The sequence below is a fragment of the Rhinichthys klamathensis genome, unplaced genomic scaffold (assembly GCF_029890125.1).
Source record: "Rhinichthys klamathensis goyatoka isolate OS25496 unplaced genomic scaffold, OSU_Roscu_1.1 h1tg000011l_1, whole genome shotgun sequence".
Lineage (NCBI taxonomy): Eukaryota > Metazoa > Chordata > Actinopteri > Cypriniformes > Leuciscidae > Rhinichthys > Rhinichthys klamathensis.
The window spans coordinates 336,087-359,340 of NW_026606564.1; the positions used below are offsets into that span (position 1 = coordinate 336,087).

General features: G+C 38.8%; 1 protein-coding gene across 6 annotated transcripts in view; it reads right to left on the minus strand.

Moving 5' to 3' along the window:
• dpp6b (dipeptidyl-peptidase 6b) overlaps window positions 1-23,254 on the minus strand; it is a 149,105-nt gene that overhangs the window by 11,525 nt on the left and 114,326 nt on the right. For all 6 annotated transcript variants that reach the window (XM_056262919.1, XM_056262920.1, XM_056262918.1 and 3 more), the window contains exons 4-10: window positions 16,328-16,440; window positions 16,162-16,236; window positions 15,950-16,002; window positions 15,272-15,353; window positions 7,120-7,240; window positions 3,431-3,585; window positions 394-491 (exon numbers count right to left, since the gene is read on the minus strand). In XM_056262919.1, the coding sequence (XP_056118894.1) occupies window positions 394-491; window positions 3,431-3,585; window positions 7,120-7,240; window positions 15,272-15,353; window positions 15,950-16,002; window positions 16,162-16,236; window positions 16,328-16,440 (697 nt within the window). The remainder of the gene's footprint in view (window positions 1-393; window positions 492-3,430; window positions 3,586-7,119; window positions 7,241-15,271; window positions 15,354-15,949; window positions 16,003-16,161; window positions 16,237-16,327; window positions 16,441-23,254) is intronic.

Sequence of the window (23,254 nt, forward strand, 5' to 3'; positions counted from 1 at the left end):
CTGATAATGTTTCTTGATCATGAAATCATCATATTAGAATGATTTCCGAAGGATCATGAGATACTGAAGACTGGAGTAATGATGCTGAAAATACAGCTTTGCAACACAGGAATAAATTACATTTCAAAATATATATATATAAATAGAAAACCATTATTTAAAATTGTAATAATATTTCAAAAATGTTATCAAATAAAGACTTGTGACATTTGGTTGTCAGATGTTACACCTGCTGTTCAGTTTGAAAGGTTATAATTTGTTGGATTCCTTTTGATTTTGTTGTTTAATGCAATAACTGACATTCATACATTTTTAAGGGTCCAAATACTTTTCAGGTCACAGTAAACTTGACTAAAGCAACAGATAAATACGTGGTCACTGTTATATCTTCACCTGATTCTGGGGTCTTCTGGTTTTCTCATCCTCACTGTGTGTAAAGGGCCGTTCAGACTCACCACTGACAAATAGATATCAGGGTTCTCCTCCCCGGCCTAAAGAGACATTCGGTCATCATTCATGACAAACACCACAAAATATATGCTCACCATTTTTATCTTTTCCATTAAAGTTCAATTGGTAAAGCAAGGACTTTCATGGGTTCATTTCTTAAGATACATTGAATGCACTGTAAGATGTGTTTGGATAAAACTGTCTGTAAAATGAATAAATGTAAATCAGGTACTGCGTGTTATGTAAAATGAGAAACATGCAGATGGACAGTTATTGATTGCCATAACTATTATTAAACCTTATTTAGTTATGTCACTAAGGTGCTTAAGTTAACCCAAAATAGAAAAGTCTGTCATCATTCATAATGCAGGCTGGAATGATAATCGCACCATGTTCGTTTAGCAGAGGAGAATTGGTTCCCCGACTAAGCCTGGTTTCTCCCAAGATTTTTTTTCCATTTCTGTCACAGATAGAGTTTGGGTTCCTTGCCACTGTCACACCTTTGGCTTGCTTTGTTGGGGACACTTAATATTCAGCAATATTATTGATTTGACTGGATGAGAACTGAATTGAGCTGGACGACGACACTGCTGTTTTCTGCAGAGCTGCTTTATAGCTGATTCAACTTAAAGACTCACTGAAGTGCCTTGGAACGCACAGCTTTATGATGCCTTGACGTAATTTCCACTGAAACAGGAAGCTAAGGCGGGACATATTGAATGGCTCCTCCCCCTTTTCAAATAGCCAATAGCGTTTAGTTTACCTCATACACTGCAAGTCATACTTGACAGCACTATGGAAGCAAATCCGAGCGCTGATGATAAGTTGGATTCAATAGTAGAGGTGTGAATAAATTCTAGCCATTTCATTCTTAACCAACGAGCAGTTGGAAAACGTAATGAAACTCGAGCGTTTGAGCAACCGAACACACGTCTCCAACCCATATTGTTCCGTGACATGTCAATGGTTGTTTTGACCAGGTGGTATTTAAGGGCGGGACGCTTTAGATTCTGAGCATTTGATCGGACAGAAGATGTGATGAGAAGCTGAAGTGATTCATAAAAATCTGTGATCCATTTTAGCGGAAGTGAGAGACTAAGTTTTGACTGCTTAATTTGCATTTAGAGAAGATATTTGTTATTGTTTTGAAACACACCAGCTTATTCATAACCTTAAAGGGGCAATGTGTAGGTTTTTACTTAAAAAAATCTTTAAGATAGAGTCTTCATTTGTACATTTATGAGCCAACCATAATGTAATAGAAAGAATGACACCTTGACTGTCCACCGCGGTTGCCTCTATCAGCCTGTAGGCTCACTTGTGTGTGGAGGAGTCGGGTCCGAATTGGCGTGAAAATTCACAAAATGTGACGTCATGCGCGTTCTCGTCTACTTGGGCTTCCATCCGTACGGCAGCCATTAGTAAGCAGCGGCAATCGCTAGCAGTAGTGTTTCAAATGGACTCTGCGGACGGAAAGAAGCGACCAGCCTCCAGCACAATCCAGATACACACGGAAACTCCTCGTAAGTGTTTTTTTTTTTTTTTAAGCCTTATCTAGTGCGGCCAACGAGCAGGCGCACCGAGAACGAGCATGAGACTGGCTGCAGTTTCTCTAACGGCCACTGGTGTCAGTAACGGTAAGAAATTTCAGAACTTCCGCAATGCTCCTTTAAGGCTAAAGGCCTGTTCACACCGGGACGACTTTCGCGCGCGATATTCGCCGACATTTAACGCCTCGTGACTAAACAAAGGGCGCCAATGTGAGTGTGCACACCGACCACTTTTGGTCACGTGTCTCTGGAGCTTCTGAAGTTACAGTAAAACACAACTTGGGGGCGCTCAAACACAAAACGGTCTTGCTGAGCACACATACGTAACGGCGAAGAAGATATACGCCAAGTAGCGTCTACACTGCCGGGAAGAAATAAGACGAGGAAGATGCAAGGCAAGATGAATGTAGAGCTGCTGGTCTCGTTGGTGTCGGAACATAAAGAACTAGTTATATGACAAACGCGACAGTGACTACAAAAATCTTGATAAAAGAGAACTGTGATGGAGTGGTATTGCAGAGCAAATGGGCGCCATCTAATGTCAGGGAATAAATTTGCATGTTCACTCGGCTCATCGTCAGCAAAAATCGCTTGGGTGTGAACACAAAAAACGCGTTGAAAAACGCTGCCGAATAACGCGTGCCGATTATTCGTCCCGGTGTGTACGAGCCTTTACATTCATACTAAAAGCTATAAAAAAAAACCTACATTTTGATTTCAGGGGACTTTAAGGTTTCATAAATGATGATTTTTGCAACATCAACACTGTTATTGAACTGAATGTTATCAACATTGAACTGACTTCAGCTGGAAAAGGACACTATTGTGTTTTCTAGAGCTGCTTTACAGCAGAATTGAATTCTGTTTGCACCATTGATCATTATTTTCCTATTTATCACAATAAAGCTGCTTTGAAACATTCTGAATTGTACAAAGCGCTATAATAAAGGTGACTTAGCTTCACATTTATTCACCATAATGTCATTCCAAACCCATACATTTTTCTTCAATAGATTTGAATAGATTTGTAAAATTCCCTCACAAGGATTATTAAGGTTTGTTCTCACGTGTCAAACAAGCACGGATTTTGATGAGCTTTATGTATGTGAATTTATCAGTGTTTATATGTGCTATATGTTAAGCCTAAACTAAATCTGTTCATCATATGAAGTGATCGCGTCTCTTCAGAAGACTTGGAGTAACAGGCTTGATTCAAATAGATTACTGTTACAATCTCTTTATGAACTTGCAAAGACATGAGGGTGAGTAAATGACAACAGAATTTTCATTTTTGGGTGAACTATCCCTTTAAATGTCAATTAGGCCACCAATCAGATCCCATTTCAAGTGCACAGTGACATTGGAAAATACAGTGAGGAACACACAACCAAGCCTTGCTTTAACTATAAAAAGAACCAGGAGAGATTTACTTTAGGGTAGCGGTACTCCTGTCCGCTGGGATACAGAGCGCTTGTAAACATGGGTATCTCCATCTTGGGCACCAGAGTGTCATTGATGGTGGCATATGCCAGTCTGAGACCATCTGGGGACCACCAGTGAGCGATGTGATTCTGGAAGATCTCCTCTGCAAGCACAAGCAAATGAACACACAAGTGTATTAGACACAAAATTAGAGCTTTATGAAGCATTACGAAGCAAACAAGTGACGCATGTCCTGAAAAGCTCTGTTGCATAGTGACCGTATCTCTAACGCATATTAGCGGCTATGGATATGATAGAGGATTAAATATCCTTTCAAGCAAACACAGACAGAGGGCACGCTGCAAAATACGTAAGTGCAACATGTGCAAAAACAGCCTGCGTGATTTATCACATCCATTTGCCTTTAGGCTCCTGCCTCGGGAGTCTCATCCATCACTCTATAAAGCTGACAGGAGGAACAACACGGCCGTCAGGCGAGAGAATGGAAAATATGACTGCCGGTAACACTGCAAAATGGACCCCTGAAGCTCATTAAGCCATTATGTAACCAGAACTAGACAAGAAGAACACCGACGTGGCTGATTTTATTTTTTTATGCTGCTATAACAATTGGCCTTATTCAAGATATTTGCATAAATTCTTATACAAACGGTGGCATTAAAAACATCAATCTATACTTGATTTTTAGGAACCATTTAAACAGAAATTCATGAGTAACCCGAGATGCCCTCAGACATTTTCTATAATAAACAGTCTGAACTGAAACCAGCATGACCCACATGAGCACCTGGGCTTTTTATTTATTTATAGCCATTTTATGTGCTTGTGCCATTTTGAGTAATTTTCTAATGTCTATTTATTTTTATTTCAGTTTTAGTACTTAAATTAATGAAACTGGCAACTAACTGAAATAAAATAAGTTGAAAATAAGTTAAAAAATATTTATTTTTTTCATGTTATTTCAGCATTATTTCATTATTTTCATGATTTCTTTAAACACTTTGTTAACAATAACACTGTTTTCCATACAAAACACCCTTTTGTTATATGGAAAGGAGCAGCTTGAACATTCTTCAAAATATCTTCATTTATGTTCCACGGATGAATACAAAGGTCAGTAAAAGATGAGGATTTGCATTTTTGAGTGAACTATCCCTTAAAGTTTTCTCAGTGAAGCGATGCTCGTTCTGTCTGTTCTGATAAAATGCAATCTATCATGAAATGTGAAACCACAGGATGGCAGCAGAGATCTTTACACAGCAGAGAATAAACAGAAGTTGTACTAGCATGTGACTAAGAATAGCCTCAGACTGAGGTGTTAATTCAGGATAAAGCAATTACTGGGCAGCATGCATCACACACAAACCCACAGCCAATGTGCCCTCGTACAGCAGGATGACGAGGAAAAACAATAATCTCCATAAGGAAATGTATGATTAAGGTTGTAATATTGGTCTGTTTGCCTCTAATGCTCTGAAAACTAAACTGTCTTTTAAAAAATAAAACGATATAAAGAAAAAAATAACTGCATCAAGTTTATTACCCCCAACAAGCAAGCCACAAATGAAGGGAAATGAATGTGGTAAATCATTGTTGGAGTCTGGGCTAAGCCAAGTGAAGGGTTGTGTGTTTCTGAAGAGAGGATCACTCGCACCTGAGGGAGTGAGAGAGACCGTTCACATGTGAATGACTCCTGGTGCTACAGATCTTTCAAACTGCTTGATGGATTTTAGTGGCAGAACCAAAACTCAAGCTACACACACCCCGATGAAGAGGTCTGATATGATAAATGAGCTGCTGCTGAGCTGCTTTAAAAGTACAGACCATCACACACACACACACACACACACACACACACACACACACACACACACACACACACACACACACACACACACACACACACACACACACACACGTTTACTCACACACGTTTACTTAGCTATCTAATGGGGACATTCCATAGACATAATGGTTTTTATACTGTACAAATTGTATATTTTATCCAGGTATACAAAACCTACCCATCACACAAAACTTTCAGCATTTTTTAAAAACTTTTACTTTATTTTTATATCCGATTTACAAATGAGGACGTCCCTAAAGGGAGATTTTTGGAGATTGTGTCACTTCTGGGTACAAATTTGTCACTAAAATATAGTTAAGTAGACACACACGGTTTCCATGTTTTATGGGGATATACCATAGATGGTATGTGTATGTAGTAATGTTTTTTATACTGTACAAACTGTATATTCTATCCTCCTGCACTAACCCTTCCCATTACAGAAAACTTTCTGCATAAAAAAAAAAAAAGATCCAAAAAAGATCAGTTGGGGCATTACTTCCCCACAATTAACTGTACTTTCCAATTAATTCCAGATGGATGAAATGTCCTGAAAATTACTTGGAATACACATTAAAATTATTGAAGTAAAAATTAATTAAAAAGCCCTCTGTCAGATGTGTGTGTGTGTGTGTGTGTGTGTGTGTGTGTGTGTGTGTGTGTGTGTGTGTGTGTAAACACTCAGCAAAAATCCCAAGATGAACAATCCAAATTCAAGATGAACATAATCCAAATTCAAACAAAGTATTTTAGCACAAAATGCTACATTAATCATTATGAATATTAAAAACTGGATATTGTGGGAGATTACACTTGAACACTATTGCACAATGGATTATAAAAAGGTTTAATCTTGATTTTACATCCCAGCGCTGTTCATACACAAACAGAAGTGATAATATCATTAACAAGGACTGGAATTTGTTCAGTCCAATATGTCGTATGTTAAGAATTATGATTAGAATCAAATTAAAATCACTCTGACTGTATGTCATCTTAGTTTATCGTGGAATGTTACATATTTGCCTGCTTTTTAAATCCTCCTGACTAAGGTATTGAACATCTACTGCTGTCAAAATGAACTCAGAACGGCCTTGAACGGGTTCAGAGATTTCTCAGATCTGATTTCTCAAATAATTTCCCTTCATACTTGTCAGAAAAGGTCCTTGGTTATTGGAGTATGAAAAGAGACAAATGTGAAGGGTAATTTCATTTACAGAAACTATCGTTCATAGCAATGATGAATTTTGTGCAAGAACAGGTTCAGTGTCCAGAATTAAGACCAAGAAACAAACCAGATGAACTACATGCTCAAATAATAAACAAAAATATTACTACTTCTACTTCCGTATAGTAATAACTATTATAAAGTCATTTGACAAATGTAATAAAATAAAACAAAAACAAATTATCCTGTTGAAAAAATTATTTATATAATACTACATGCTAGATTATTATATACAATTATTATTATTATCATCATTATTATATCAATCCAGATTTATTTCAATATCTGTTGTGTCCATTTCATCAGAGAGGTTCTAAAAAAAAAAAAAAAGGAATTTTATGATCCTAATATCTTGTGAAAGATCTGTAAACGTATGAGCAAAGCAGTATATTCCAGCAATGTAGTTTAGATCAAAGTAAAAAGTAATGTATACATTGAACTCTAGAAGAAATGTGCTGAATCTGATAGGTGGATCAGGCATACACAAATAAACAGATCCTCCCCTCAGACTAAACACATCAGACACTCACAATCATGTCTGCTTTTTTATTACATACACACACTCCTCTGGCTTTTTTATTATTCATGCTTATGGGCTTTACCTTCATAGAGCCAGTCAGCCAGTCCATTAAATATAACCCCCACACTGCCCGTGGAAACCAGGCGGATTGATGGGCTGTTCACTTGCGCTTTGTAGTAGATGTTATTCTCAAAGATGAAAATCTGTCAGGAAACAAAAACAAATGATTGTATGAAAGACCATGTGGAAAAAGTAGGGTTACAGATGTAAAAATCCCATCCTTTTCTTAATGGGGAAATTGAATTAGCGATTATGTATAGAACTTTTAAGACAGATCTATACTCCTGTGGAAACTGCAAGTAGTATGATTTCAACTTAAAAAAGAATCCACAGTGAAGAACAACACTACCCATAATCGTCAAAATATATATCTACCAATCACCAGTTCCCTAAACAGAAATTATACCATAAAACTCAATCCAATAAAACTGACCTGTTCACCTCACCACACTCAACTATTGATACATTTCTATATATTTTACAATGGGTTTCAAATATATTGTATTTTATCATTACAGTAATGGATTTATATTAGAAATTCAGTGAGTAGTTCATTCCCTCATACAAGAATTTAAGTACACATCCTTGTATCTTGGTCATTTAATTCAGGTTTTAAAATGTGGTTTGAGGCTTAAAAAGCTTTAATGAATACATTTGGACATGCAATTGAAGAAAACAATGGGAAAAATACTTCCATAAAACCAGGGTGCGGAAAGAGTGCAAGGTCACTCTAGTGCTCTATAGGACAAATGAACATGTATGAATGTCGCAATTTGTATGAATGTTGAAAAGCCGATTCAATGGTTATGTAACAGTAAATTATTCTGTATTGGAAGCAAATCTCAAGCGAATATTTACAATGTTGTGTGATGCTACAGTAATCAGGGTTGATGGCAGATTCCTGTCTGCAGGATGACTGACAGCTGTGTGTGTGTGTGTGTGTGTGTGTGTGTGTGTGTGTGTGTGTGTGTGTGTGTGTGTGTGTGTGTGTGTGTGTGTGTGTGTGTGTGTGTGTGTGTGTAAAGCTCTGCTGGGATTTATTCAGCAGCTGAATCATGCTCTGCCAAAATCCCACAAAGAGATGCTGCACCAACTTATGCAAATTAACACACAATGCCTGAAAAAAAAGACAAAATGGACAGTTCTTATTTAGGGAATACTGCAGTGTTTATTACAAATGATTATAAACAAGACCTAAAACTAACTTTCTGCCACACCTGCCAATGGCTGACCAAAATATACTGACCATAAATATTTTATGCTAGCCATGAAACTAGTATTTTTATAGCACCATTTTATTCTAGTTTTTGACAGATAGTACATGACACAGGCAGTAATGACACAAATTTCAGATACCAGCAAAAATTCACAATTTTCAGGTACAGATACTTAAAACATACCCATTCACATACCATAACCGACTATGTTTACTAGGATACTCTGAGTGGACAAATTCACACAAAATACTATTGGAAGACGACATGAAAGAGAGCTCAGTTTAGTATTCGTGTGCTGTCTGAGACGTGGCTTTCTGGGCGCGTGCTTCGGATGTGTGCGCTCACAAAACTTTCCACACAGCGTGCAAGTCACAAAATGTGCTCCCTTTTGCGCCTTGTCAAAGCTTAAACTTTCGTTACGATGAAACGCTGGCCTGTCAACTATGCCGTGCGTCGTTCTCATTTGTTCACGTTCATGCATTGGTAGAATTCATAAAATTTTTACCGGCGAACTGGTGAGTGACACCGTTTCATATGCTCACCAACAAGTTTTTACTTGTATTTGGTTTGCCGAGTATTAATTTAAGGTCCTAATTACAAATGATTTATTTGTAGCACAAAAAGTAGCACAAATAAATACAGTACAATAGGAAAAAGATACTAATGAAATTCTGATGTGTTTTCTGGGCCCTGGAGGAGTTTTGACATGGCACAATTTATAATAATTACTAGTAACTACATGTAATATGCAGCAAAGACACTAAACTAAAGTGCTACGCAATATTTCATTAAGAGGAGAGCTTTACAATGTACCAATTCAATTCACAACAGATTCAAAAGTTCATCCTAACAGATTCCAGCTGCTTTATTTTTGGTTGGAAACGTCAAAACCTCATTCATTTTTAGAACGGCTTTTTATTTAAAACAAACAACTGTAATATTTTCTGCGAAAAATGATATCAATTTACAGCTCACTTGAGGCATCATTCCGGCCATGACCAACAATTTTGCTCAAAATAATTTGTTAAAATGTTACTTTACATATCAAGGAAACAACAGTGTCAGTAAAGAGCAAAATGTTTTGAAATATGAAACATGAGAATAATGGGTGAAATAAATCTGATTTTTGTAAAATTATATATATTTATTAGAATTGTGTTAGCTCTGAAAATAGCCTTAGCAAGACAAAAGATTCAGTCACTTTATTCCAAATATGTCTAAAATGTAATTTCCAATACTATAATTTTCACCACAGAATGGTATCAAACGAAATGATAGTGTGCAGGAAATGACTTTATGATTTGCGTTTGAAAGTGTGAAAATGTAAAAAGGCTTTATTATTTTTGTATCTGAAGAAATGTTGATGTTTGTCTTGCTTGCAGTGTGCTGAGAATGTGTCTAGTGTTGGTGGATGTGCTTTTCCAAGGTTGGGGTAACAACTCAGATAACTGCTAAAAAAAAAAGATGCAGCCTTTGAAAGGCTGAGGACTGATAAATGTACTGCATTAAAATCATTGCTCTGTGATTATGATTTATTAAGAAGAACTTTAAACCTGTGGTTTTGTCATTGCTGCATTGTTAGTGAATCATGGTTGGACTTTGTCTTATGACTAATGGTTGCGAATGTGCCCTGTTATTTGTCTGTTATTGTTATTATGCATTTATGTAATCACTGTCATTTACTCTGAATGAAGAGTGAGTGGAACAGCTAATGGAACAGACAGACAGACAGACGGAAGATAATGGCTCAGTGCTCTGTTGTTAATGAATTCACATGGGCTGAACAGAATGGATCACTGCTATAGACATTCTAATGAGGGGAGAAACACATACGACAGGCAGCGAAAAAAATCATTGCGAAAAAGCACATTTTAGGCCATCACAGACATGTTCTTGTAGTAAAAGTTGCTCAAACAGGTAGGCAGCATAATTGTTCTACCCTCTTTGTTTAAACCGACTTTGTCTTAGCAACATGTTAATGGCAAACTCTACTACAAATCAATATGGCCCTTCGAGTGCTGTTTCTATGATGCATAAATCTGCTGCCTTTATAGAGCATCCCAAATCATTTCCACTTGCTCGGGAGTCTCTGTACTAGTTGAGTGCTGGTTGGTATTCCAACTCACCTGCTGTATTCAACCATTTTGATCACAAGCTTCACAATGCTAGTCACCAGAATAGTCAGTTCATTTACAAAAACATATAGTTCTGTAAAATATAGTTCAGCTTGAAGAGATCACACAAAAAGCATCATTTACTCGCTTTTTTGTTTTTGCTAACTAGTGGCTAAATACTACTACAAAAGCTGTCTGGGACATTAAAGTGCCCCTACTATGCTATTAATGATTCTGAACTGAATCTGACATGAACAGATTCTGAACTGCCGGAAACGAGTCATCAGGAGTTTGTAATTCCAGCCTTCCTTCCTTCTCGAACTTACGTAGGTTTGTAACAAATTTGCATAATGCACAAGACATGCAAGACTCACAAACTTTTGTCGGTCACAAAGCTTATTTTCTGCAATATTCCAAAAGCCAATGGAAAAATCCAGTTGGGTTTTTGTTGAGGGTGATTCAAACTACCGGGTTGGTCTACAAAAATATACATCATCCCTGTTCAGAAGAGCTCTTTGAGACACATTCAAGATGGAAAAGATTAATTTACTATGAGTGATTTCACTGTTTCACATGATTTGTCCCACTAACAGGGACATAATAACCGCATAACACAAGTCATGGAAAACTGTGTCAGAACCTGTTGGCATACAAAGTTTGATCTATAAATTGATAATCCCTCATATTGATATACTGCATTATGGACTGCTGCTTTTAGAAGGTAGCAGCCTATGTAGACATTAGACAGCGTGGCAGGTCAGCAGATTTTGGGACAGAGCCAATGGTATGTTTCTACACTCTGGCCCCCGTCCCGCTGTCTGTACCTTCTCCTACAGTGACGGCCCTTCAACATCTCTATCACTGCTCTTCCATGACCGCCATTTTGATCTGTCTCCCACTCTCGTCCCCCCGGAGGAGTCTGGGACGTGACCTTCAGTGTAGGTTCTGGCTGCACTGGCCCCTGCTGATTGCTCTGTCAAGGAAAACTAATTGCCGGAGGCATCACCGAAGCGCAGGGCACGGGGCAGCATACGGGCACCCACAAAATTACACACCTGATGCTCCGCTCACACACACAGCACATATGCATGCATGTGCGCTTCGCCTATAATACACGAAAACAAATATGCATGTGTAACATTATGTAAATACAGTGCAGTGACGCATATTTATGAGGTTCCTGTTAGCAAGAAAGCAAACATTAACACACACAATCCAGGCTTGTATTATATTGCACTTCTTGTGTTGACTGATAACAGAAGATTGATACAAAAACTACAAACACTTATATAAACAGTAATGCTCGTGTGCCCATGTTTGACTTATTTGCTGTCAATGTGTACACAGCAAAAAAATTACTTTCTTACGTTGTATTTTTGTCTAGTTTTCCAGTACAATCTGAAATCAAGTAGCCTACATAAGTATGTACTTGAGAGCAAATGACTTAAGATATTAAGTATTGTCAAATATCTGATGCGGTGTAAGAAATATAATCGGCTTTTCCACTTGAATTTTGTTTATTTTTCTGTCCCCATTTTACTGTGAAACAGGGGGGAAAACAGCCAAGGAGTCAGAGAAAATACACTTACACAAAGGGAAACCAAGATTATTTTTCTTACCCCACTGGAAGATTATTGTTCTCACTTCATTGACACATTTTTCAGAAAACGTCTTAATTTAAGAATGGTTAGATTTTTATACTAGAAAACAAGACAAATACAAGTTGTTGTTTTTTTTGTTTTTTTTTGCAGTGTGTGGGATTTCCCCCGCCTTTTTTATTGTCTGCCTGATGAAAATCGTTAGATCACTTTGAAAAGTATAGCACACCCTTCCTCAAAAAGCCGCATAATTTGAGATATCACTCACATCTGTAGCACAAATAGTGCAGGATGAGGATTACTATAATTAAGTTACAGTTAGTTAGAGGTTTGTTTAAATCTAATAGTAATGAGTCCCTTAGCAAACGCCACTATTTAAGGTCAGCAAGAAAGGTGGCTTCTAAAATAAGCTCTACTGAAATGAGTGTCATGCTGCCGCCATCTGCCATTACTAATGCTCTCTGCCAGCAGGACACAGACACAATCAGGTCGAAATGACCAGCTCACATCTCTAGATCCACAACGGATCAGGTGCTGCTTCACACTTATTCATGGAAATGTTGAGTAGAATGATGGACGTGTAGCCTGACTTCGTCATACTCATATTCTAGTCAGAATGTGAGTCTGATACTGCCATAGACAGTATAAGAAGTGGACAGAGCCATCTCATTGGAACTCAGTTGAGACAGTTGAAGCCCATTTTTTGCGATTTTTGAGCACTTCCGTTCCTGACGCGCAGACTCAAACCGACTCAAACTAAGCTTGATGACGTGAGCAACCTGTCTGACAGACCTAAATCTTCTAGTAGCTGTGCGTGAAAATTGCCAACGTTAATCTTGCAGAGACGGGGAACTTGAGCAAAGAGTTCTTTGGCGTGAGTGAGCAGGAGTAAGTATTCCGTTGCTTTTATGGACTCATTATCTATGGGCTTCTCCCTTGACGGGACGTCCCCCCGATTGCCTGCGAGCTTCTCCTCCTGTCTGTACGGTAATTTCTGTACAGGGTGACAGAGAGTCGAGTGGTAATGACGCAATCGTTAGCCTATTTTTACAAAATCTGTTTCTACGGGGCCATAATGTAACATAGAAGGTAATGGAGCCCTTTATACATTGCCGTGTTTCTTTAGAAATAAATAATGGACAAATGGAGTCTTTAATCGCCTCAGATGTAAAGTTATTCGCTGTCAAAGTGACGCCAAAATGAATGGGAGTCAATGGAAATGCTAACGCAAGTGAAGTTCTGCTACAAGATGGCGGCACCCGGCCGGCTTCAACTTCCGGTCGATGGATTACCCCCTTGGATACTGCTCCATAGGGCTTTGATTATGAGGCGTGTCTTAACCGAACCAGGAAAAAACAACAACTCTGCACTCAATTGGATAGACCTACAACCAATCAGAGCAACGCAGTAAGTGACGTATGTTTAGCTACGCATAGTTGTCAACAGAACTCAACTGGACGCACGCTGGAAGAAGTAGTAAAATAATGAGTGTTGCTTCTTTTACTTGGTCCTCCATGAGTGCGACCAAAGGAGAAACCATAACGACCACAGGGCGTTCATTGCGTCCCATCTTCTTAGCGACCATCGGAGCCAGCTGATAAATTAAACTTTTGCCGAATCCCGTGGGAAGGACGGCAAACACATCTTTCCGATCGACAAATGCCTTGATTGCAGTTCTCTGTTCGTCTTTTAAGATTAATGCGCTGTCGATTTCTTTTACAACAGACGCGATAGCGAAATCTATACATCTCAATTCTCCAGCTGCAGTCATCTCTGAGGGAAACCAGTTCAACCCAAGCGCTCTTTGATAACGTGATGATTACGTAACTGCAGATCATCTGTCCATCATCGTATAAAGCCCGCCCTGGCAATTTGATTGGCCCGACCATTTCTGAACCGATCATAATTACTCCTCAATGGATCGAGTCCAGACCGAACTTCCCGAACAAAAAATGTTGTGGGCGGGGTTCGGGCTGGCATCCAGCCTAGGATATGTGGTTAGTTACCATGAAATATCAAGCAGTGCGTCTAAAATTATTGTTCAGTTGATTCATTTTTTTTGAAGTATCTTATGCTCACCAAGGCTAAATTTATTTGATCATAAATATAGTGCAAACAGTACTATTCTGAAATATTACTACAATTTAAAACAAATATTTATTTAAAAAAAAATCTAATTTAAAATGTAATTTGATGGTAAAGCTGAATTTTCAGCATCATTACTCCAGTCATCAGTCACATGATCCTTCAGAAATCACTCTAATATGATTCGATGCTCAGGATAATATTTTTTAAGGATTCTTTGATGAATGGAAAGTTCAAAAGAACAGTATTTTTTTGAATAGTAATCTTTTGTTTACTATTATAAATGTCTATACTGTGACTTTTGATCAATTTAAAGTGTCCTCACAGAATAAAATAATAATAATCATACAGACCCCAAACTTTTGAGTAGTGTGGTGTACATTATATATTTCTACTTTTAAAAATGTCACACTGTAGGAATATTTAAGTGAACCTCAAAAAACAAGACAAGATGATTCAAAATGGTAAGTTAAAAGCTTAAAAGAGATGACTAGTGGTAAAAAACATGTACACTTTCCTTATAGATTAATTTTTGTTCCTAGTGTTTCTTTCTGTATATATATATAGTCCTCATTTTCAGTTAGTCTTTGTCTGATCTCGTCTCTATTGTGGTTGTTCTGTTGCCGTGTTTTTGTTTCTAGATTACCTGTGTAATTTTGAGTTTATTCAAATTAAAAAAAGTTACTGCTCGCAAATAGGTTTATCCCTTTTAATTTCCGTCTTTATTTGCTACCCCTGCTTGCACTTTGAAACCAGTTTTCTAAAGTTTGCGTTTTCAGACACCCAAAACGCTGTTGTGTAAATGAACGGCCAAAACAGCCCCTTAATTTGTATCTTTTTTTTCTCTGAAATGTGCCATTTTGGTTTTTAGTGGCATTGCATAGGCAGTAAAAAATGAAACAAATCATCAGAACTTTTGCACCTTTAATGTCACAATCGCATCACAAAAACCAGCTGTTTTAACAGGGGTGTGTAGACTTTCTATATCCACTGTACAACCTGTTGCACGTTCCATAAAATCATAATCTGATTAAAGATATAATGAACAACAGGCTATATTGTTAGGCTACTGTATATTAAACCAACCTCTTAGTTTAGTGATATTTCATTTTTACTTTGAGGTTTTTTTGGTGACACAAGTGTGTTTGTGATTCTCTTACCAGTTGCTGTCCTTTGGGACCCCATCCGGCATACTGCAGTGCGGTATTCTGCACCTCATTAGGGGTCAGTTCCACTTTCTCTCTGTCAAAAAACAAACAATTCTCAAAACAAGAATAGGATGACTGCATGTGTGTTTGTTACTCTCCATTCATATTGTGATGCGACACCAGAGAAAGTCAAATGTGTATCTCATATCTGTTGGAATGACAGAGAGACTGTGAAAGTGTGTGTGTGTGTGTGTCATACTGAATGAGAAAGATGTGCGTGTAGTGTACACGTTTAACCTATTTGAAGCCTAATTACCGTAGTGTCCTATACAATTATCGTGTTGATGTATTTCATGGGTCAAAATCTGAATTCACTTGTGACGTTAAAGGCTACGAGTTATGACTCATTTAGATCGGAGGAGACCCACTAGAGGACAAATTATATTTGCACAGACACGGCCAGCTCTGGGGAAATGACACCGTGTCTTAGGGAAACACACTAGGTGGCAGTGCTACCCACAATTCAGTTCTCAATGGCACTATCCTATCAAGCTCAGTGAGCTGAACCCTCATGACATTAGAGTTAGTAGAAACTCTAATGGCATGAGTTTACTCTAACTCTAACTCTAACAGTAGAAACTAAAACCAGTGAGAATGTTGAAAGGATTCGGTCATAACAACCAGACTTACGGAGAATCAAGGCTGCAGATGATGTAATGGGCCATGAAGGAATACTGATAAAGCTGTGGAACAAAGAGAGCAGACGAGATGTCCTTTAGAAGCGCACACGGTGTCATCTTTTACAAAGAGATGTGATGCAACAGATAACAGAACTTAGTAACAAAAGACAAGAGAATTTGATTAGATTCTTCACATTATAAATCAGAATATAAAGCAATTACCGGCGCAATATTGTAGGCCAACAGCACATATTTTAGATCAGGAGACACTTGGTATTCGGTTGGTTTGTTGGATACCTGAAACAAAAGGCTCTAAAGTTACTTTTCTTTACAAGAACAAAACATCTACAGAGCTGCATATTTTGCTGTGAATCAAAGCGGTAAGAACCTGGCTGTGGAAACTCTCAAACATCTTTTTCTCCACTAAAGTCTCGTTGGTATTTGTCAGCACGTTGTGCTTCACCAGATCTCCCTTACGGGTATGGTACAGCATTTCTGTGCCTATGAAGAGGAAGAAAAAAAAAAAACATTATTCTTGATGTACATAATATCCTATTAATGTACAGTCAGCCAGTCATTATCACAAAATTAACCTCGAAAGAGTGATACGTGTTTTAGCAGTATGAATGGGTTTCTCTTGTGATAATGTCCAGCTGGATGTGCATGATTATAGTTTAACTGCCATTTAGATTGTATATATTGTTACGTGCCAGCCCTTTTAGTCTAGGGGTAATAGCCATAGCAGTAACAGATTTTGGAGAGAAAGAGCACAGGAACTTCTTGTCTCCAGCCCCAGTAACACGCATCCAGAACGAATGAACTTAAATGGGTGTTTTTTGCATCTAAATAAAAATAAAAAGGGAAACATAAGCTTCAGGAGGGGGCAAAGGCCAACACAACAAACAAAAAGGTGTCTAACTCAGTTTTAACCATAACTTTCATAAAACAATAAAATAAAATAAAAATCTCCCTGACTACACATAACCAGGAGAAAAGCAGTTTCAAACAAAAAAAGCACCCACCTCCCCACAAGTTTCCTTAAAAGAACATCTTAAATTCTAACCAAAGGTGTAAATTAGTGATCGGTCGTTCGTTCATTGCGTCTGTCACGTGACAAATGAACGAAAGACTCGGAAGGTAAAATAATTATTTATGTTCCCTGTAAATGATTTTTGACTGCATTATAATGTTTACTTAATTCAGAATATGATCAGGATTGCGTTGGTGGATGTGTTTGGGGAATTTGGCTGTTACAAGTATAACATTTAAAGCCACTTCAATGAACGAAATGACTCGAAAAAAGATTAGTTAATTTTGATGAACGAGATCGAATAAGAGAGTCAGTAAAATGATCCAAACTTCCCATCACTAGTGTAAATCTTCAACTAAATTTACAATTGCACCACTGATTAGCAGCACTGGTCAGCAACAGAACACAATAAAGTTCTCGGGAACAGGAGAACAGAAGTCCACATCCCTCAGATTCCCTCAGATTTCCCTCAGATTCCCTCAGATTCCCCTCAGATTCCCTCAGATTCCCTCAGATTCCCCTCAGATTCCTCTCAGATTCCCTCAGATTCCCTCAGATTCCCCTCAGATTCCCTCAGATTCCCCTCAGATTCCCTCAGATTCCTCTCAGATTCCCCTCAGATTCCTCTCAGATTCCCCTCAGATTCCCTCAGATTCCCCTCAGATTCCCTCAGATTCCCTACAGATTCCCCTCAGATTCCTCTCAGATTCCCTCAGATTCCCTCAGATTCCTCTCAGATTCCTCTCAGATTCCCTCAGATTCTTCTCAGATTCCCTCAGATTCCCCTCAGATTCCCCTCAGATTCCCTCAGATTCCCCTCAGATTCCTCTCAGATTCCCTCAGATTCCCCTCAGATTCCCCTCAGATTCCCTCAGATTCCCCTCATATTCCCTTCAGATTCCTCTCAGATTCCCTCAGATTCCCCTCAGATTCCCCTCAGATTCCCCACAGATTCCCCTCAGATTCCCTCAGATTCCCCTCATATTCCCTCAGATTCCCCTCAGATTCCCTCAGATTCCCCTCAGATTCCCCTCAGATTCCCTCAGATTCCCCACAGATTCCCCTCAGATTCCCCTCAGATTCCCTCAGATTCCCCTCAGATTCCTCTCAGATTCCCTCAGATTCCCCTCAGATTCCCCACAGATTCCCCTCAGATTCCCCTCAGATTCCCTCAGATTCCCCTCAGATTCCTCTCAGATTCCCTCAGATTCCCCTCAGATTCCCCTCAGATTCCCTCAGATTCCCCACAGATTCCCTCAGATTCCCCTCATATTCCCTCAGATTCCCCTCAGATTCCCCTCAGATTCCCTCAGATTCCCCTCAGATTCCCCTCAGATTCCCTCTCCCTCTCAGCTTGCGGTGTGTGAAGCAGTGCAGGCTTTATATACTGGCTTTCTCTTGGCTACAGCCAATCAGTGGAGCTCAGGTGATTGACCAGCAAATCAGCAACAGGTGAACCCAATCACCTCCATGAGATTGAAAGAGGTAGACATGGGGAAAAAGAAAACAAACACACCACAACACAGATAATCACTAATTAAATACATCTCAGGACGTAACATTATACACTGCCGTTCAAAAGTGTGGGATCGGTAAGATTTTAATTAGACACGAAATATTGATCTGAGTTCAAATACTTTATTAGGTCTTTTAACGCAAAGCTTCCGCGGAGAGAGCCGTTGGAGCGCGGAAAGTTCAAACTAGACGGACATTTAAGAGATACGGTATACAATCCTTCATATTACACAGCATTTCGCCACATAAATAATTTTGGGGATAAGATATTGATTTCAGATTAAACTGTTTTAAAATCGTACCTGTTTGTATCTCATAATCCAACAGTGTACAAAACAATAGTCACAAAATGGCAGGAGCTGCGTTTGTATGATACAAGAGAGAGCAACTCCACAATACTGGATAGCATAATTAAATAACTGTACACAAAATATTAATTTTAATATTTTATTAGCTCACCAAATGCAAAACTTCCACGAAGAAAAAATAATTCTGATGAGAAAGGACAACTACTTTTACTGTTGTATTATGCGCATAAAATGGCTTGGGGGTTCATTTTTATAATGCATATAAATGTATTCATTCATTTAGTTTGAATAGCCTTTAAAACCTTTTTACAGCTCATTTTAAAGCATTGGCTTTAAAAGTTCCTATTTTGCTAAGGCTGTGTTGCTGTGTTCTTTTATTCAGGCTGTAAATGTTATACCCCGGTAAACAAGTCTGCTACGGACCTGAATGCAGATAGCGCCCGCCTTGATAAATAATACAGACGAGTGATCGCTTTTAAAAAGGCTTGACGTGGAGTTGTGGAGCATGTCTGGGGGAGAATAATGGGCCTTTTTTCTCAGAGGTAAACACAGCCTTAAATCAACAAATGCGTTTTCAGGAGCAGAATAACAAAACAAAAAAAATTATTAATCAAAATGCAGATAAAAACATCTTTTGCATGGTTTACAAGGCACCCGGGCTGCACCTTTTTAACATAAACAAAGACAAACAAAGGACAGCCCCGTTCTCCACCCTCCCAAAAATAGGTTCAAATCTCACAGAAAAATTATATAAGTAGCTAAAATAAGGCACCAACAAAAACCTAAGAATTAGAGACATAAACCAGAACAACCTCAGTGAGTACTATCTACGGTGATACTGCGCAAAAACATTAGCAAGCATACTGTGTACATGCTAGGGTATAGTTTCAATTTTTCTTTTTTTTTTCAGTGTTAGTTTAAGTGATCATATTATTATAATTTTTTTTTATGCTGTCAGTATGAGCAATTTGTGACAGAGCTTTTTTTCCCAGAATCCTCCTGTTGATTTGTTCCTGGGATTGCTTCTCTCGTGAAATAGAAGTGCGCTAAATGTGCACTAGTAGTGTACTTCATATCTTTAGTATATTTTTAAAAAATGTACTTAAGAACACTTTTAAAAAGTACTTTGTAATGTCAAATTAAAAGTTTTGCTTTAATTTGTTTCAATAATCTTGTATCATGGTTTAAAGAAGTACACCCATTGTGATGTGCTGACTTACATACTGAAGCACATGTAACGTATTGATTATAATTTGAACTGCCAAGTTAATATTTTCTAATTGTACTACATTGAAACTTAATTAAAAATGTTAGTAGCTTCCTAGTAGCCTACATTCGACAGTACACTTTAACCATATTTCAAAGACAATAGAAATAATTAAAGTGGGTCAAAAAAGCACTCTTTAGTTCAACTAACTGCATTTAATATAAATGTAAACTAATATATTTTCATTTAATTGTGAATAACATGCAATTAAGTGTCCAAAAACTTCTTTTTAAAGGATATTATTTACATAAGTACTCTTTTTAAAAGTATGCTTCTTAAAAGTGTACCTCATTTTCCTGTCGATATAGAAATATGCTGCATTGAAACTCACACTTATGTTATATCTATAGATCATTTATATAAATGTTGAATATTGTACTGTTTACCCTTTTCAAGGGTTTTATACCTACATGCAATGTTTTTTTTTTTTGAGCAGTGTATGTTTTAAAGACTGATAATGTGCAATAAAACAATTACCTTTATGCAAAATAAAGCACAGTAGTTTTTGTGCCAATGAACAGTCAGCCAAAAATGTATACATCTATTTATGTATGCCGCTTGACGTCCTGTTCAATGGCAACATTTAATTCAAATGTAAACAATGGAAATAATAAGAGAGATTATGCTGCAGTGCATGCATGCTAATATGACACTGGACAGTGTATTTGTACATGGAATAATACAATAACAAAAAGATGCTAATGTGGATCAATGTGCCAAAGATTTACAGTCATGCTACTGAATTACAATGAGAAAGATCCCATTTCTGAGAGTTTGGGGAACAAGTGGAGTCCTTGGGGATGGGGATTTGCCAGTTTTGTGAGGTCATGCCAACCTCTGCTCTCATGGTTAATTAGCCTGACCCATCTGTTGTACAGTCTTCAACAGACAACTTTTACAACAATATGTCCTTTTGGAAAATTATAAATGATATGCACTTGCTAGTGCTTTCTTAATTCTTACTAAACTTTGGTGTAGAAACAGATTTCACTCAGAAAATTTTGCAAACAAATACAAAGAAACGGCAAGTAACATTGAATTAAACATTATTTAATGAAATTTTGAAGTAGAGAAACTGTAATAGTATTTTCTTGTAAAAAAGTACCACTGTACAATACCCTTTGTTTGTTAACACTTTATTTTGATGGTCCACTTTAGACTTTCTTCTAATTGTAAGCAACTTTGCAACTACGTACAGTACGTCAAAGCAGTCATTAGATTATTGAGTAGACTGTAGTTGACATGTAGTTGCAAAGTTACTTAAAGTTAGAATATCTAAAGTTGACCACCAAGTCTAAGCCTTTGTTTTATTTACTACTACGTGTACAGAGATCTAGGCTACTGTATAATTTCAAAAACAAGCTACACTGTAGCTATAGTGGTAATAGCAGCTAGTTCCCTTTCAAGGGAACTTCGAGCTGCGTTTGAGACGCGGTGGGAACGCTCTGCGTGATTGCGTCATGAAGCACGTGTAAAATCAGTCCAATGGAAGCCCGATACGTCATGGGTGACGTCATAGACCAGGAAACTATAAAGCACCCTTGAAAACAGACCGCGACAGCTTCTGTTGTCTTCGGCAAGCGCTCTCTGTGATTCTGTCCTTGTCTATTTATTGTTGTTTGTCAAGCCCAATATATATATCACTATCTATCATTATGGCGAGCAAAGCAATATTATAGACGTTGTGTTGTTCCCTGCCCTCGTTACATCACGGGTGGGGACACACATCAGCTTTTTGTTGCTGTTTGGGAGTGGAGCATGCAACAGTCATTTCTCGAGGGATCTGACTGTGCATTGCGAGAAGCTGTCCGTGAGGACGCTCCGCTCCCGCCGTGGTCTCGTATATCAGAGCAGATATCCTGTTGAGGCAGGGGCTGAGGCCCAGGGGATTGGAGACTTCACCCCGAGGTGGTGGAGCTTCTTAGGGAGAACTTTGGTCTAACTAAAGTCAAGTCGACCTTTCACATCGTTTGTACAACGCATTGCTCTATATGGTTCCCCCTCACGCAGCCAGCTCTTCTCGGACTGGATGCGATGGTGCAGGTGTGGCCGAGGCTGCACCTGTACGCATTTCCCCCGATATCTATGCTCCCGGAGGTTCTGGAGAGGGTTCGCCGGGAAGGGGCTCATCTGCTACTAGTAGCCCCATACTGGCCGACTCGAGTTTGGTTCTCGGACTTTGTCTCTTCTGGACGGCTCTCCCATGGAGATTCCGTTCAGGAGGGACCTGCTGTCCCAGGCAGGGGGCACGATATTTCACCCTCGACCGGAGTTGTGGAAACTGTGGGCCTGGCCTCTGAGGGGGCCAGGCTCATAGAATCCAGTCTCTCGACTGAGGTCGTTGAGACATTCTCCATTCCAGAGCTCCTTCCACGAGAAGACTGTATGCACTGAAATGGAAATTATTCTCCACCTGGTGTGGTGAGCGTCAGTTAGATCCTGTTAACTGCCCTGTTGGTTCAGTTCTCGATTTTCTGCAAGACCGTTTCTCTGCTGGATTATCTCCTTCCACCTTAAAAGTTTATGTGGCGGCTATTTCGGCCTATCATACCCCTCTGGGGGGTACTTCTTTTGGGAGAGATCCTCTGATTACTCGTTTTCTCCGTGGTACATTGAGGTTGAGACCTGCACTGCACTCTAGAGCACCGGCTTGGGATTTAGCCATTGTACTTGAGGGTCTGGCTCTGGCTCCCTTCGAGCCTATTGAAGAGGTTTCAGAAAAATTCCTCACTTTGAAAGCTTTATTTCTCCTTGCTATTTCATCTATCAAGAGAATTGGAGATTTGCATGCCCTGTCGGTTGCTCCGTCATGTCTGGAATTTGCACCTGGTATGGTGAAAGCATTTCTATACCTTAGACCGGGTTATATTCCTAAGGTCCCAGTTAATGTTGGGGGCCCAGTAGTGTTGCAGGCCTTTTATCCTCCACCTTTTAATACCCCAGATCAGGAACAACTGAACCTGTTATGTCCAGTTCGGGCATTGGATGCCTACGTTCACAGAGCTGCCCTGTGGCGTAAGTCAGAGCAGTTAGTTGTATGTTTTGGGTCACTCAGAAGAGGGTGCCCTGCATCTAAACAGGTTATGAGCAAATGGATAGTCGAGGCTATATCATTGGCTTATGAAGCGGCCGGTCAGCCTTCACCTATGGCTGTACGGGCCCATTCTACAAGGAGTATGGCGGCCTCTACGGCCT